This window comes from Castor canadensis, chromosome 11 (assembly GCF_047511655.1).
Source record: "Castor canadensis chromosome 11, mCasCan1.hap1v2, whole genome shotgun sequence".
In the NCBI taxonomy this organism is placed as follows: Eukaryota; Metazoa; Chordata; class Mammalia; order Rodentia; family Castoridae; genus Castor; species Castor canadensis.
Genome location: NC_133396.1, coordinates 5,100,527 through 5,117,650, shown reverse-complemented (window position 1 = coordinate 5,117,650; position 17,124 = coordinate 5,100,527). Strand labels below are relative to the sequence as shown.

The 17,124-nt window shown below is 55.0% G+C and overlaps 1 protein-coding gene across 1 annotated transcript in view; it reads left to right on the top strand.

Moving 5' to 3' along the window:
• Positions 1-13,215, top strand: part of Mgat5b (alpha-1,6-mannosylglycoprotein 6-beta-N-acetylglucosaminyltransferase B) — a 67,778-nt gene extending 54,563 nt beyond the window's left edge. Inside the window, exons 13-18 of the mRNA XM_020162495.2 lie at positions 2,273-2,428; positions 3,926-4,072; positions 4,194-4,310; positions 9,389-9,463; positions 10,927-11,183; positions 11,595-13,215. Of these exons, the coding sequence (XP_020018084.1) occupies positions 2,273-2,428; positions 3,926-4,072; positions 4,194-4,310; positions 9,389-9,463; positions 10,927-11,183; positions 11,595-11,793 (951 nt within the window). The 3' untranslated portion in view covers positions 11,794-13,215. The remainder of the gene's footprint in view (positions 1-2,272; positions 2,429-3,925; positions 4,073-4,193; positions 4,311-9,388; positions 9,464-10,926; positions 11,184-11,594) is intronic.
• The last annotated feature ends 3,909 nt before the right edge of the window (positions 13,216-17,124 follow it).

Here is a 17,124-nt window from a genome sequence, read left to right as displayed (position 1 = left end):
GATGCTGAACCCTGGCTCTGTGTAGCACCCTGAGCCTCAGAGAGTGTCAGGGAGAAGCTTCGAAGGCAGCAGTGAAGGGCCAAGGCCCCTACTGAGGTACCTGGACCACCATGGGGTAAGGGGAGAGACCTGACAAGTGATCCTTGCTGATCACCAAGGCTGTCAGGGAAACCAGGAACTATGGAGAGAAAAAGAGAGAGAGACAGAGAGAGAGAAAGAGAGAGGTGTCCAACATCTGGACAGACAAAGGTCCCATCTCCATCTCAGTAGCTTCTGTAATAGCCCTGAGCAGTCATATTCAGCAAGACAACCACCTTCCCAAACAAGAAATCTTTGCCCTGTGTCTGTTCCCGAAGGAGTCAGAGGTGGCTGGATGAAGAGAAAAAGGAAAGCTGGGACAAATGTCGTCCAGAAGTCTGGGGACCAGAAGGAGAGGAGAGGAAAGGAGGGAGGTTAAGAAGTGGTTCATCTTCCTGGGATAGGAGCAGGCATCCAAGGTCAGGAGTTTGTGATTTTTTTTTTGTGCCAAGCAGGCCTGTCTTCTCTGGATTCCCCAGGAAATGGAGCCTGAGGCTAGAGCTTAGGTGCTGTTTTATTAGCTAGCAGATCCGGGAGCAGGAGTGGGGCCAGGAGACAGAGGCTGCAGGGGAGAGGCAGCCAGCCGGTGCAACCCAACCTCTCCAGAGCCCGCAGACGGTCACAGAGTTGCCTGTGAGCCAAGGCAAGCTGCATGGTCAGAGGATTGCGGATGTGTTAAGGATAGAGGTTGTTTGTGAAACAGCTCCCATGAGGACAGGGGTGTTGAGCAGGGTACAGTCAGCCTTTCATCTCTGTGACTTCCACCACAGGTTGGAAATATTTGAAAAAAAATTGCATCTGTACTGAACATGTACAGATTGTCTTCTTACCATTCCCTCAACCATACAGTATAAGAACTGTGTACCTAGTATTTATCATGTTGGACTGGCATCTAAGTAGCCTAGAGATGACTGAACGTATGAGGGTATAGGTTCTATGCACATACTACACCGTTCTGTATAAGGAACTCGAGTTTCTGGGGATTTTCATGTCTATTCCGTGCCCTGGAACTAGACCCCAATGGACGCCAAGGGACAACTGTGTATAACACAAGCCCACTTGTGTGTGAGGGTGTGGGTATTTTAAATAAAACATATATGTGCCTATGACACATAAGGAGATCTGGAGAAGGTACAAGAAACTGAACAGGTGCTGCCACTGGGGACGGGTCAGGAATGAGTAGAGCTTCCTGTGACATGTTCCTCGAACCTTACTCCTTGGTTTAATGTTTTTTCTTTACTCTGAACATAATCCAGTTTTGTAAGTAGTGCTTTTACATTTGGCGGGATGGCTGTATATTTGGTTTTACCATTTTAGTAGTCTGCCATCTTGCTTTTTTTTTTTTTAACCATTTTACTAGTCTGCCATCTTGCTAGTTACTTTTGAAAGGGTTCTGGAAAATGAATATGGAAATTGTAGAAATAATTTGCAATCAGAAATGATGGCGTTTGCTTCCAAAAAGGATTTGCTCTCACTCTTGGCTTGTAGCTGGGGCTCTCACAGCCCCAGGTCACCTTTAACATTGATAGCAACCGAACCGACTCTAACAGATGCAGCCTCTACAAGGGCGCTCCAGTAATTCACCCTTTCTGGTAATTCTGTAGATTTCCATGCAAAGTATGGAATTTCCGTTAGGGTTCTCCTCCTTGGATGGAAAGACAGATAATTGGTGGATGGATGGATGGACAGATGGATATATGCATGGGTGGAAACATGTATGGGTGGATAGGAGGACAGACGGATGGTTAGATAGGAGGCTGGCTGGCTGGCTGGATGACTTGGGTGGGTGGGTGGGTGGATGGATGGATGGGTGGGTGGATGGATGGATGGATGGGTGGGTGGGTGGATGGTTGGATGGATGGATAGAAAGATGAGGGAGGGAACACAGTGATCTGGGCTCCTGAAAGCCCAGTGGCTCCTCAGAGGTACTTTGGGTCATTACAGGTTCAGGGGAGGCCATGCAGCTGTGTGTGTATCCATTATGTTTAAAAATAATCTTGAAGCCTCTAGTCTCAATCCAAGCTCTGCAACTTGCAGATGAAAAACTCAAGGACAAGAGGAGAGAGGCCCCATCCAGGGGCTGTACAATGGGCTAATGGCCCAGCTCCCTGTCTTCCGACCCCAGATCAGGGGCATCTGCTCTGCTGGCTCTGACTTCCAAGGCTCCATCTCCTCTTCTTCCTCTTCCCCCCAGGGGAAGGAGAAATTTCTGGGCATCCTCAACAAGTACATGGACATCCATGGCACAGTGTACTACGAGAGCCAGCGGCCTCCTGAGGTCCCTGCCTTCGTGAAGAACCATGGCCTCCTGCCGCAGCCAGAGTTCCAGCAGCTGCTGCGCAAGGCCAAAGTGAGCCTCTGCCACACTGCGTCCATCTCACGGGCCACACACATGGCTGCCCAGCTGCCACCTCCATATGGTGGATGGATGGGTGGATGGATGGATGGGTGGGTGGATGGATGGATGGATGGATGGATGGATGGATGGGTGGGTGGATGGATGGATGGATGGATGGGTGGGTAGATGGGTGGGTGGATGGATGGATGGATGGATGGATGGATGGATGGATGGGTGGATGGATGGATGGATGGATGGGTGGATGGATGGGTGGATGGATGGATGGATGGATGGGTGGATGGATGGGTGGATGGATGGGTGGATGGATGGATGGATGGGTGGGTGGATGGGTGGATGGATGGATGGATGGATGGGTGGATGGATGGGTGGATGGATGGATGGATGGATGGGTGGGTAGATGGGTGGGTGGATGGGTGGGTGGATGGATGGATGGATGGATGGGTGGATGGATGGATGGGTGGATGGGTAAATGGATGGGTGGATGGATGGGTGGGTGGGTGGATGGGCAGATGGATGGGCGGGCGGGTAGGTGGGTGGGTGGATACACTCCAGCATGCTTTGCCATCCAAAGCCAGAGCCCAGGGCAGACATGGAGTGCCCATTAGGCAAGGAGGCCCTACAGTGAAAGGGATCTAGACAGGGCCAGCAGAGCCCTGGCTCAGTGAGGGGAGGAGGAGCTGCCTGCCTGGCTGTTCCTCTCCATACCAGCCTTGCCCAACAGGCTCTCAGGCCAGGCCAAGCTTTCAGAGGGGTGGTAGGACCAGCTGAATGAGTTCCAGCCAGAGTCCTTTGGGGCCATCATCCTGACTGGCTGCTTCCGCAAGCCCCTGAGCTGGACCCCTGGGACAGCAGCTGGTACAACAGACATAGCCCTGGTGCAGGCTGTGGGTATCAGCTGAGGATGGAGAGTCTCTAGCTAGTGTTCAGGCCCTCTCCTTGTCTCACCATGACGTCGTTCCTCAGATCTCTTGGATGTGTGTGTGTGTGTGTGTGTGTGTGTGTGTGTGTGTGTTGGGAGCAGGAAAGCAGGAAGGGAAAAGGGAAGGTAGCCTTGTGCAATGTACATCCTGAACAGCTTCACTCAGCCACCCCAGATGAATCATTTATTAAGTACCTTCTAGGAGTGAGTGACCTCCTAGCACAGACATGAACTGAAAAAAATGTTTTAGAATGAGTGAGTGGAGGTCTTTTGAGGTGTGGGTCTGTGGTCTGGGCTTAGAAGTCTTGCTCTTCCCTTTCCCCTCCAACACCACAGTCTGATAGAGCAAGAAAAGGCCACTGATAATTCCTAATCACACCCCTTCATTTCACAACAGGGAAACTGAGGCCCAGTCAGGGAGGGGTTGTCCATGCCTGGGATGATCTTTACTGCCCCTGCCCTGTGCCTCTTGTGAACGCCCCATATCTAGCCTTGCCTGCTGCTTCCCAGGACTCCTGGGCCTTGGTGGCTCAGTCTCACCTGACCATTGTGCCACCTGGCTGCTTCAGCTCTTCATAGGGTTCGGCTTCCCCTACGAGGGCCCAGCCCCCCTGGAGGCCATTGCCAATGGCTGTGTCTTCCTGCAGTCCCGCTTCAGCCCGCCACACAGCTCCCTCAACCATGAGTTCTTCCGAGGCAAGCCCACCTCCAGGGAGGTGAGTGCAGGGGGGAGACTGAGGCAGGGGGCAGGGGGAGAAGGGACACATGGGTGGGGGCACTTTCCCTTAGCCCAGCCCAGCTATGGGACAGAGAGGAGCCACCTGTCTGCCTGGCCAGGTGTTCTCCCAGCACCCCTACGCGGAGAATTTTATTGGCAAGCCTCACGTGTGGACTGTGGACTACAACAACTCGGAGGAGTTTGAAGCAGCCATCAAGACCATCATGAAAACCCAGGTGAGCCTCAGACCCAGTCAGGACCAGGATCACCACGGCCTGTCCCCTGGGTCTTTACTATACTTTGAAAAAGGTTCCCCTCTGGGGGAACTCCACACTTGAAAGTCTGGCATGTCAGAGGAGTCCAGCCCAGAACTGGTCAAACACAGCCCAGAGTCAGGGCACGTGGGTTGGAGACTGGAGCATGGGTCCCTACTTCCAAATGTGGCGTGAGGATTGGAGAGAGAAGGCCTTTGCACAGTGAGCAACCCGCACAACCTTACATAGGAGCCATGGGTCTGGTGGAATCATTTATTGAGCCTCTTAGAGGGCCAGGATGGGTGAGAACTCCTAACACAAGTTGGGTGCTAGGTAAATGTTTTCAGGATGGATGCATGGAGGGTCTTTGAGCCTGCTGTAGGGGGGGTCTCTTCCCTTTCAGTGGCTCACCTCAGACTATAACACACACTCAGCTCTTCTGGGAGCCTGTTCAAATGCAGCTCGGAGTCAGCAGGTCTGGGTGGAGCTCAGCCCAGTATTTCTAAGTGCCCTCGGTGCTGACCCACATTCAGCGCAAGAGGAGAGAACAGTGGGCCTCACTCAGTGAATGTGGGAGCCTAGGGGTGTGTGTGCACACAGGCGGGGGTGGGCTAGGGCTGGGCTCCCACTCCTCGATGACACTTTGGTGGCTTACATTCACACCTTGTGCTCAGCAAATCCTCCATCTGGGAAGGGCTCAGCCCCGGGGATGGGCACCGGTCTCCTCTCACTGTGACTATTCCCAGCCTCCTCTTCTATAGCTCGGACACCAGGCTGAGCGGAAATCCCCACCTGTGGTGTCCCCTCCCTGCCCAACAATCCCATCATCAAATGCACTCTTCCTGGGAGCCTGTGGGTCCAAGGCAGGCCATTGCAGCAGAGTGCCACCTGCAAAGAGGGGAATGTGGTGGCCTGTCTCTTCTGCAGGTGGAGCCACACCAGCGAGACTGCTGCTGGCTCAAGGGCAGAGGCTGCAGGACAGGTCCCTCCGTGGGGTTCTCATCCTGGGACAGGTTGCATTAAAACAGCCCCAGCATTCTTGTGTCAGCCATAGCCACGCAGGACCCCAAGTCTTAGCCCGTGCCCCAACAAATGCCTTAGAAAGTCCCTTGATACCCTGGAATCCCCCTGCCCGCCCTTCTTCCATTCCCGATGGAACATTCCCATCCTTCTGTTGGGGCTGTGTGTGTTTGTGTAGGGTACATGGGAGCAGAAAGTTGATGGGGCATGGCGCCCCTCTGACTGTAGCTTAATAGGCAAAGCCATGGGACCTGCAAAGTGGCTGGACCGCTGAACAGCCATGGTGGTGGGGAAAACCTTGCTCCCCTCTTAGGAGTCTGCTTCAGGTGACCTCTTCCTCTACCGAAGTCCCTTCTGGTCACAGGCTGCCTGAGATTGGGCTCCTGGGGTGGGGGGACCCTGGACAGGAATTTCAGCACAAGCAGTTTATTCGGGAGCTGATCCCAGGAAGGGAGGCAGGTGGAATGTTATCAGCAGGTGCATTCCTGGAGCAGATGTGCTGTCAGGCATCTGAAAGGGTGGGTGGTCACATCTCAGCCTGGTCCTGCTGGTGCAGGAACAGGGGGCTTTGTGTCCTCCAGCTCCCACCCACCTGTGGCTGAGGGTTATGCCTGGGGATTCCGCCTCAGGGTTGTCTCTGGCCTGCTCAGCCCAGGCAAGGGAAAAGTCAGAAGCAACGGTAGCCCAAGGAGCCATAAGGAGGTGCTGACCACAGCTGCACTGGGAGCTGGACCCTAGCAAGGTGTCTGTTCCAATGGGGTTTGAATGGAGACAGAGCACTCGCAGCCTGGTGTCGCCCCTGCTCTGGGGGCCTGGTGGGGCTTAAGTTCTTCACAGCCTTGCACTGCACTGGGCAGAGGGCTGGGTATTTGTTACTGGCTTGCAGGTCTAAACGGGACTGGAAGTCCCAGTGCCAGACTGAGGCTCGACTTAGTCCTTCTTCCCCGGCTAAGGAAGGAGAGCAGGGTCACTTCTGGCTCACCTTCACTGGAAACCAACCAGCCACACCCTTCTGCCCCCCACACCCATCCTGTCTGCACCTCCTTCCCTTGCAGGGGGCCACCTGCAAGGGCTTTGCCCCATCCCCAGGGCTCGGGCCAACCTGAGCTCCACGATGATACTCTGGTACTCCGAGCTAAAGGGGTATCTGTGGGTGACTGGCTTCTGGATCCCCTCTGCAGACCTGAGAGCTGGGTGCAGGGGCAGGGCTGTGCGTGCCCTCGCCTTTTGCACACAAGAAGTGAAATGCGTAATGTGTCACCAGGGTGACACCCCTGGTGGGGGCCAGGGGAGAAGGGAGAAAGCTTCCTTCTCATTGTTTTCCTCTTTAATTTCTTTTTACTGAAGTCTGTTTAGTTTTGTTAGTTAGAAAATAGCAATAGCAAAAGATCAAGAAACCAAGGTATTGCACCTATGACAACACCTATGACACTTGCAGGGGTCTGAACCAGCCCCCCTTCCCAGCCCTGTTCTGACAGTGCCACCTGGGCACCAGATACTCAATCACCCAAATGCCTAGAATCACCTGGGAGGGACTTAACGGTGTATCCCTGCCCATCCCCCAGGCCTCCTCATTTGTGGGACCAGGTGTGACCTTGGAATCTCGGAATCTGCCTTTCAGATAAGCCCCCTGAGTGATTTTTTTTTTCAGTGCTGGAGCTTGAACCCAGGACCTCCTGCAAGTTAAAGTGCTCTATCACTTGAGCCACACCTCCCACCCTTTTGTTTATATTTTGTTTTGAGATAGGGTCTTGTTAACTTTGCTGGGACTGGCCTCAAACTTGAGATTCTCCTGCCTCCGTCTCCCAAGTAGCTGGGATTACAGGCATGCGCACCATGCCTGGCCACACCCTGAGTGATTCTGACAGTCCTATTTTAGAAAATTGATTTAGGAACAGCTGGCCTGTCTGAAAGAGCAAAGGAGAGGTACCATCAGGGAGTGGTTGTTCTGCATGTCACTTGGCCTTTCAGACAGGAGGGAGTGGCAGAGGCCTGGAGCAGGGCAGAGGTGAGCAGAGGAGGTCTGAGCTGCCCAGCAGAGGGAAGTCAGGGGTAGGTGCCTTTCCTGTACTTGCCTGTGGCATCTCTCTGTCCAGATGGAGGCCATTTAAGGTGAGAGGACAGAAGGGAATACCACCTCCACATGTCCCTTCCGCTATCAGCATGACGGGCCAGCAACTCCTGCAGGACCAGCACCTGTCACTGTTGTGACTGACGGCTGCACACACCTACAATTAGACCTAGCGGGGGTAATTTTCTGCAGCTGCTACCTTGGCAGGAGAGTCATGGCAGGCAGGGTGGTTGGCTGGGAGGGTCTCTCACATAGGGACCTTGTGACAAGGGCTTTGAGTGAGGAGGGGACAACTTGCTGCTGAGGTGTTTGAAGAGGAAAATCCCTTCCCTGGGGCTTGTCATCTATAACCTGGGTTTGAAGCCTTGCCCCTATGGGGTTCCCAGTCATGTCTGGGGGCAGTATTCAGCAGCTCTCTGGCCTCTGCCTGAGTGTCAGGGTGCCAGCTGAGGCAGCAGTTGGTAGCAGGGTCTTCCTGGGCCGTTGGCTTGGGAATGAGATCAGGTTGGGATAAGGCTATGCAGAGAGTAGGGCTCAGTCAGATGGCTGTGTTGATGGACTGATGTGCAAGGTGGCAGATGCAGGCCCTGGGGGTTCCCTGGCACTCTGGAACTGCCCCTGGATGAAGAGTGCCTACTCACAGTGCCTGTAAGCCAGTCCTGGGACGAGGGAAGGCTGCAGCATCTTGTCCCAAGAGTCAGAAGGTGGCCAGGACCAGTGTCAAAGGGAGCAGCGGCTACTATCTCCCTGGGACCTTCAAGTGTCGGGGATGTTCCCTGGCCAGAGAACATAGCCCTAGGAAGTGGGGTCTCCAGCACAGCCCCACTAGACACCCTGCCATCACCCATCCTGGTGAGAAGAAGGAGGGGTAGCAGGCTTGGTCAGAGCTGTTCAATTTTACCACTGAGGCTGAAGATCAACAATTTCTGAGTCGCCAGCAGGAAATGGCATTGCTGGGAGCCAGGCTGGGTGTGGGGCTAACAGTGTGTGGACATGGGAGACCAAGTCTCCAGCACTCTTCTGCTAAGTCCAGACTCGGTCAGCCCCGTGCCCTAACACTGCTGCTTCTGCTGCCTGACTGACCTTCTGGTCCAGCAGTCACCTTCACAGTGGCTGATGTAGCAGGAAGGAGCTGGCCAGTTAAGGAAGTGTGGGGGGGGTACCCACTTAACTCCTGTCACCTCTCTATTTTCTTGGCTTCTTGTGTGCAGTAACTTAATTCATCTGCCTCCAGTGGAGGCTGCTTTGTAACTATGAGACATTCAGATATCTGGCATGTAGCCTCTTTTTGGGGGTGCTCTCTATGTGCCCACATGCCTGGCCTGGGCAGCACGAGTTACAAGAGGCATCTTGTAAGCTCCCCAGTGTCTTGAGAAGGATTCTAGGGGTGTTGTCATTCCATGATCCTTTCCTGAGAGCCTACTGCGTGCCAGGCACCAGGGACTCCATGGTGCACAAGCCATGGTCCCCACCCTCACGAGGCCCACAAGCTCACAAGAGACACGAGGAGTGAATGGGAAGGGATGGCACAGGGACCAATCTGTGCCACGGGAGGATGCTGAGGTGCTGGCACCCACCCAGGAACGTGACCCTGTCCCAGGAGGTTGGATCTGAACTGTTGGTGATGCTGAAGAGGGCATCTCAGCCCAGGAAGGGACAGTGTACTGGGCTTCACAGGGAAGTGAGAAGCTCTATGCAGCTGGCACGGGGAGCTGGGAGGCTGGGGTGGTGAGGGTGGGAGACAGGTGGGGTCTGAGGGCAGGACTTCCTGGTCCTGAGCCTGGGTCCCTGAGCACCACTGGAAGGTGTAGCCAGGAACAGGTACTCAGCTGAGTGGAGGGCCAGGTGGATGAGGTGGCTGGCTCCTTGGGCTGAGAGCCGATCAGGACTCCACCCCAATGCTGAGTGTGGCAGGGTCCCCAGAATCCAGGTCCCTCCCACCCAATATATCTGCCTGTCTCTCTCACAGGTAGACCCCTACCTGCCCTACGAGTATACCTGTGAGGGGATGCTGGAGCGAATCCATGCTTACATCCAGCACCAGGTAGGTGGACCTCTGTTTTTTTGCCCCAGGGATTTGGGGCTCCCACCCCAAAACCTCATCAAACCAGAGTCGGGGCCTGGACAGTGTCAGGGTCTTCACAGGCTGCTGCACCCTGCAAACCATTTGGCTCTGCACCCCGCAAACCATTTGGCTCTGCACCCCATGGCCAGGTTGGGACCAGGCAGGTGTGGACAGGGGTAGGGCTCAGAACCAGACCCACCTTCAGAGCTCCCGATCCACCCCACAGATCCAGAAACACAAAGATGTGCACTTTTAACTTTTAAAAAGTTGTTTAGAAGTTTGGTAACAAGCCCGGCTTGGTGGCACACTACCATAATCCCAGCACTCAGAGGTTAAGGCAGGAGGATCTCCAGTCCCAGGCCAGCCTGGCCTACATAGACAGACAGTCCCAAAATAAAAATGTTTGGAGACTGAGCAGGGGCCCCCTTCCCTCGGCCCCTGCCCCATAAGGATAAGCTAGTGAGATTGCATAAGGTTTCTGCACTGAGAAACTGGGGGGAAAGGGCAGTTGTTATGTCACCCCAATCCCAAGGAACAAGTGGCAGGTGCAAAACTGCTTTCTTTCCTGTGGCTGTCAGAGCGCTTGGAATATGACAATTGTTCTCTGGGCCTGGGAACATGAGGGGACCTGTCTGGTCTATCCCAGTCCTGTCCCTGCCCAGTACTCTCCAGGGTCTGAGCTGCCACAGGGCCCAGGTGGCCCTGGAGAGCCAGCTGTGTCAGGCTTCAGGTCTGGGGTAAAGCCTGGAAGTGACCTATGGGGTGCAGGGCCTTGAATCCCTGGGGAAAGCTGCTTCTGGCCATTGGAGATTACAGAGCTGCAGGTGAGTTCCCTTTGCACCTTGGCTGTGACCTCACAGTTACTAGGGCTGGGAGGGTCTGGTTCTGCCCTGTCACTTTACAATGAGAATATGGAGGCCCCAGAAGGGAGAGCTCCTTGGAGTCATAGAGTGAGGGGTGCAGGGCCAGAACCCAGGGCTCCCATGTTAGCCACCTATGAGGATGTCCTTCACCAAGCTCACAGTAAAAGTATTTGCTGGGACCTGTGGCCCCTGAGACCGAGCCCTGCAGGAAGATTCTGGTGGGCCAGCCTAGGACCCTGTCCCCATGGTGGGCAGGGCTTGTGGATCTCGCTGTAGAAGCCCTGAGCCTGACCCAGGCTGTGAGGCAGTGCAGGGTAGACTTCTCCCAGACAGGTGTGAGTTCAAATCAGGCCTCTGCTATCCAGCCACGATCCATGGGCTGGTACTTGACCTCTGAGCCTCCATTCCTCTTCCGTACATAATCTGGAAGCCAACTAGAGCCCACTCCATGGGCCACGGCAAGGAATAAATGAAATAATGCAGGAAGTTGCCTGACATTCAGTAAAGTGTCCAATAGTGGCTCTTACTGGAGCGTTGAGGCCAGGTTCTCCCTCCCTGACACCTCTCTCCTCCTGGCAGGACTTCTGTGCAGCCCCCAGCCCTGCCCCCCCAGGGACCCATCCAAAGCAGAGCCCCTTCATCCTGGCTCCCAATGCCACCCACCTGGAGTGGGCCCAGAATGCCAGCTCCGTCCCAGGGGCCTGGCCCCCCACCAATTCCCTTCGGGCCTGGCTGGCTGCCCCTGGGAGGGCCTGCACGGACGCCTGCTTGGACCATGGGCTGATCTGTGAGCCCTCCTTCTTCCCCTTCCTCAACAGCCAGGACGCCTTCCTCAAGTGAGTGCCAGCCCTCTGCCGGGTCCCCAGCCCAACCCCGTCCAGGTGCCTCCCAGCCTCCACCCAACCAGTCAGTCAGGAAGGCCCCTGGTCTTCCAAATAGGTATCCATGTCACACTGCTATCCTCCTGACACAGTCCAAACCACCAGGGACATCCCTCCCACCCCGCCTCTGCCCCTGCTCCTCCTGCCCAGTCCATGTGTTAAGTTCCTTGCCTAGACTGCAAATGCTGTCATAGGTGTCTCTCCCGCTGGCTCACCAGGACCCCAGTCCCTCCAGACAGGTCCCCTCTTCTTTGAGCTCCCCATCCAGGGTGGGGCAGGCCAGGAAGGGGTGGGCAGTGCCAGGCTATGGGCAGCCGGTGCTCCCCTACATGCCCCTTAATGACCATTCTGGTGGCACCCATGCAGGCTGAAGGTGCCCTGTGACAGCACTGAGTGGGAGATGCACCACTTGTACCCAGCCCTCGCCCAACCTGGCCAGGAGTGCTACCTTCAGAAGGAGCCCCTGCTCTTCAGCTGTGCAGGTGCCAACACCAAGTACCAGAGGCTCTGTCCCTGCCGTGACTTCCGCAAGGGCCAGGTGGCCTTGTGCCGGGGCTGCCTGTGAGGCCCCAAGGCCACTCTGTCTGTGCCCGCCCATGGCTGGCAGGAAAAGCACCAGCACCTTCCAAGCTCCAGCCAAGACTCCTGGGGCTGGAGCTTCCTTCCTTGGCCAGGTAGTGGGCAGAGGAGAGCCCAGCATAGGTTGAGGCAATGCCCAGCCTCTGGCACCCACCCTAGGTGCCTCCTCGTTCTCATCTGGGACTCATGATGGAACAGATGGGTTAGTCAGAGGCCATTGGCCCAGGGGCAGGAGGTCGGAAGCCCGTTGCTTTGTGCAAGGCCAGATCTGGTCTGGATGGAGCAAGGGCCCTGGCCATTGGGCCCAGGATGGGCCTCCTGATCTGAGAGATGCAGAGCAGGGACATGCTGCCCCCTGGTGCACTGAAAGGGCCAGGGGGTGGAGAGCAGGCCTTGGCCGTACTTGCTCTGAGGAGGACCTGGGGTGTGGGTGAGGGCAGCCATGTGCACAGGACCAGTGCATCCATCTAGGGATATTGGGGGGAGTTCTGGACAGAGGACCCAGAACTGAGGGAGGCGAGGCTGAGGGACCCTGCCCACACCTCCTCTTAGCCCCACCTTCCCAATTTCCTCACCACCCCTGGTTTCTCAAATACGCCTCTCCTCTGTGCTGGGGGACCCCACTTGGGGTGCAGAAACCGTGCAGATCTTGGCTGGCTGGCTGGCTTTTCTCCCTCTCCTGCTCGTTCCAGCTCTTCATCTGGGCTTCTCCCAAAACCCATCCTGGCATGACCTGTGATTCCAAACGTGGGCTTGTCCCAGAGCCTCGCCACCCGCTCCAGTGGCAGGTTTCCACCCCAGCCTTTGAAAATGGGCTCTGGAGCCCAGACACCTCTGCAGGCACCGAGTCCTTCCCCCCCCACGCTTCCCCACCCCCCGCTTCAGCATATTTGCAGGCTGCGCTTGGGATGGAGATTTTGCCCATGGCACACCTAGCCCCGTTTCTGGTTTCCCAGGACAAATAGTTCCCGTCCCATCCATGCTGCATCCGCTCCATCCAGCTTCCTTCAGCCCAGCCTCAAGCCTCATCTAGACCCAAGCACCCATCTCTGTGGCATGCCCGCCCCAGCCCTAGGGTGCTCCCCACCCAGAGCCTATCTGATTCCAATCAAGCCTCCAGAAACACTGCCACCTGCCTGTTTTGTGATCCCACGTCCTGCCTGGGAGAGGCTGGGCCTGCAAGGCACCTGTCTCCCTCTCCAGGGAGACAGCCCCTGGGCCCTGAGAGTTGAAGGAGAGGTCTGGGCCGGCCGCTATGGGGTGGAAAGTCTGGCTGGGCCCTGTAGCCACAGAAACTCACAGTTCCCAAGGACTTGGCCTATTTGGGGGAAAGCAATAGAGACACTCTTTTCTCTCTCTTTTTTTAAAGATTTATTTCTTGAAATAATAAATATTTTATTGGATGTGAGATGCAGAAGAGGAACCATGTTGTTTTTCATTTCCTGGGACCCCCCCCTTCCCCCCCCACCCTGCCCCAGGGCTTGCTCAGCAAGCTGGGTGTTGCTGCTTCTGACTGTGCAGAGGAAGCCCCTGAGGGGGTGGGGGGGAGGCCTAGACTCCTGAGTCCCTCCTGGCTGCCCTGGCACTGTGAGTGCAGGTTCTTCCTAGTCATTGCACTCTCTGCTTGACAAGCCCTGTCCTGTTCCCCTGGAGCTATCCTCTGCTGGCACCCAGTGGGCTGTATGTGACATCAGCGAGCACAAACCCACTGTGGTCAGAGCCAAAGCCAAATGACCAGAGCCTGGCTAATGCATGCTGAGTGCTGACTGCACTTAGATCACTGGGTAGAGAATTTGACACACGGGAATGTGCTCAGACGCCGTATCAGGTGGGTAATAGCCTATCACCAGTGTTGAGAAAGCAGAGGCACAGACTACTGAAGTGACTTGCCCAAGGTTACACAGCTTGTAAGATATAAAATGGGGACCATTTCTCAGTTGCTTGAGAAGCAAATGACAGAAGAGAGTGACAGCCACTTGGGGCTCAACGCACAACACGTGCTGGTGGCTTTGCGTGGTCCTGTATTGGGGGCTTCCTCCCAGCCAGGGGTTCTTAACCAAGGAGGGGGGGGTTACATTTTTGGTCCCTAGAGAATGGTTGGTACTGTCCAGACATGTTTTTGGTCACAAGTTGGGGGACGGTGTGCCCCTGGCAACCAGGGATGCTGGTCAGTGTCTGACTATGCACTGAGCAGCCCCGACTACACCAAATGGTTCCGTCCAAAATGCCTGCAGAGCCAAGGTACTCAAATTGGGGCCTGCCTCAGAGTCTCCTGTCTAAGCCTACTAAGCCCAGTGGATCTGATTTAGCGGGTCTGGGATGGGAGCTGGGGAACGTGAGTCTTTGACAAGCTACCAGGGGCAGCGGCGCTGCGCTGCGGGGCCAGGGAATCCCCCAGCCTACATCAAGTGGGCACCAGAGGATACTTCCAAGAGGAGAGTGCAAATAACGACACCACCTGCTTTTAATTGCTTTGAAGTTCCCAGGCCTCAGGACTATTAGCATTGTAAAGTTTCCGTTCTGGTACAAGTAGTGCCAGGTGAGAGAATTCATACAATCGTATCTGCTTGTAGCAATCTAAACCATGGGCCCCAGAGCCAGCTGCCCCTCTGTAAGGAGGCCCAAAGACCCAGGGGGCCTGACCCAGGTGGAGGGAGGCCAGGCCTTGGTCCCTTCCTGTCTGTCTCTCCTCCTCCCCGGGCTGGGCTGCTGCCAGATGGCAGCTGAGAAAAGCTGAATTGGTCCAAGCAGGTCACACCCAGCAGGAGTGGCTGAGGCTTGGAAACTGGCCAGCGCCTTCTTCTAGGAACTGCACCTGTTTTTAAAAATAGGCTTTGTTCTTTGGAACATTTTAGGTTCACAGTAAAACTGAGTGGAAGGTACAGAGATTTCTCACACACCCCTGTGCCCCCATCAACAGTCCCCACCACATTCCTTACCGTCTATGAACCCACAGTCAACCGATCGTTACGGCCCAAAGTCTAGTTTACATTAGGGCTCACTCTTAGGGTTATGCATTCTAACCCCAAGAGTTAGACAACTGCTCAATGACATGTGTTCACCCTTCTCCTCCTCTCCTCCCTGTGTCTCTTTACCGTTCCGCCTTTCCTAGAATGTTGTAGATTTGGAACCATCACAGGAAACCCTTCCAGTCTGGCTTCTTTCACTCAGTAACACACATTTGAGGTTCCTCCTGTCTTTTTGCAGCTTCAGTGCTCAGTCCTCTTTAGGGCTGAGTAATATTCCATTGTTTGGGGGAGGGGTCACACAGTTTGTTTATCCAGTTGCCTATTCAAGGGTGTCACGGTTGCTTCCAAGTTTTGACAACGGTGACCAAAGCTGCTGGAAACATCTGTGTGCAGACTTTCGAGTACACAGAAGCACGGTTGTTGGAGTCCATGGTCAGCATGGGTTTTGTTTTGTGCAAAGCTGCTGAGTCGTCGTCCAAAGTGGTGGAACCATTTTGTATCCCATCCTGTCCCCTGCCCCCGCTTCCACCACCACTGGCATTGAAGGAGAATCTCTGTTGCTGCCACATCCCTGTGAGCTCTCAGTGTGGTCTGTGCTCGGATTTTGCCCTTTCCTGTGGATGGATATAACGACCTCACATGCCATGTCTGACAGAGAGCATCACTTCTCACCTGTATTTGCTATCTGCGTATCACCTTTAGTGAGGTGGACAGGTCTGTTCTCCATTTGCAGTTGGGCTGCTTGGTTTTTCGTTTGTTTGGGTTTTTTTTTTGTTTGTTTTGTTTTTTGCAGTATTTGAAGTTGAACTCTGGGCCTTGAGCTTGCTAGGCAGGTGGTCTACCCCTTGAGCCACACTCTACCAGCCCTTTTGGTGTTGGTTAATTTTGAGATGGGGTCTCACTTTATGGCTGGGGCCAGCCTGGATCATGGTCCTCGGATTTGTGCTTCCCCGAGTAGCTGGGACGACAGGTGTGAGCCACTGTGCTCAGTCATTGCTTGAGTTGGGATTTCACCCTTACTGGCTGCAAACCACGATCCTCCCAGTCTCTGGCTCCTGACGGGGGTAGGATTACAGACAGGAGCCACCGTGCTCAGCCTGGCTGCTTGTTTTATGGTTGAGTTCTTAGGGTTCTCTGTTTAGCAGGTTCCTGTGGCTCCTGTCTGACACTGTTAATGGCAGGTGGGGGTGAAGCTGCAGGCTTCACCAGTGGCAGAAGAGCAAGAAGTTGAACATTGCAAAGAACTTGCTGCTCAGACACAGGACCAGATGCTGGTGCCTGGGGAAACTGTGGGCCCCTATCCCTTTCTGCCTAAATCAAAGCTGGTCAGTCCCTTTTTAGCCCCTGGCCACCCCTGAACAGGCCTGGGTGGCCTCATCACCCCTGTGACGCGATTTCACCTCCCCACCTATAGGGAAGAGATGAGATATTGTGGGTTGAGCTGTGTCCCCCACACTATATGGGAGCCCTGACTCCTGTGCCTGTGAGTGTGACCTTGTGTGGGAATCAGGTCTTTGCAGAGAACATGAATTTGTGATGAACTCCCACTGGATTAGAATGACCCTAAATCCAATGGCCGGTGTCCTGAGAAGAAAGGAGACACCAGTGCAGTCACACAGAAAAAATCCTGCGGCAACACAGTTTGGAGTGTTGCAGCTGCAAACCACGAAATCCCGGGTCAGCCAGCAGCCTGGGAGGGGCAGGAAAGGCCCTGACCTCAGTCCTTGATCTTGACCTTGGGAGGGAGTAGCCCGCTGACATCTTGACTTCCTATGTCAAGCCCCAGAGAGAACCCTAGCTGTTGTTTTCATGCACGTGGTGGTGACTTCTCAAGAAGGGACAGGACGGTAATGCAGAGGGGTGAAGTTTCCGCTGCCTTCAAAGACAATGGGGATGACCAGCCCAGGAGGCAGAGCTGAGCATCCGGGTCCACTGGCCAGGGACACTACCAAGATGGCAGCTAGAGGGAGGAAGCAGAAAGCGAGCCCCCTATAGTGAAATCTTGGAGAGACGCTGGAGACACACTTTGCAGGCATAATCACTGAGAAAAGGCATAACTTTGACCACTCCACATCTCCAGCCGGCGCAGAGAATCTCCACTTCACGTTAAACGGAGAACCGAGGAGGCCCCCGGGCCGCCAGTGGCCGGCACCCATACGGCTTGGGAAGACGCGGACCAGGCCTGACAACGCGGGGCGGTGTCACCTTTCCCAGTGCTTGGAAAGGGGAAAGCCTGTGGCAGAGGCCCCCGCACAGGAGAACTCTGAACAAACAAAGCCTGTGGGACCAGGTGAGTGCTAAGCTCACCCCAGAGATCTGCATAAATAACGCCGCCAGCTACAGGCTGA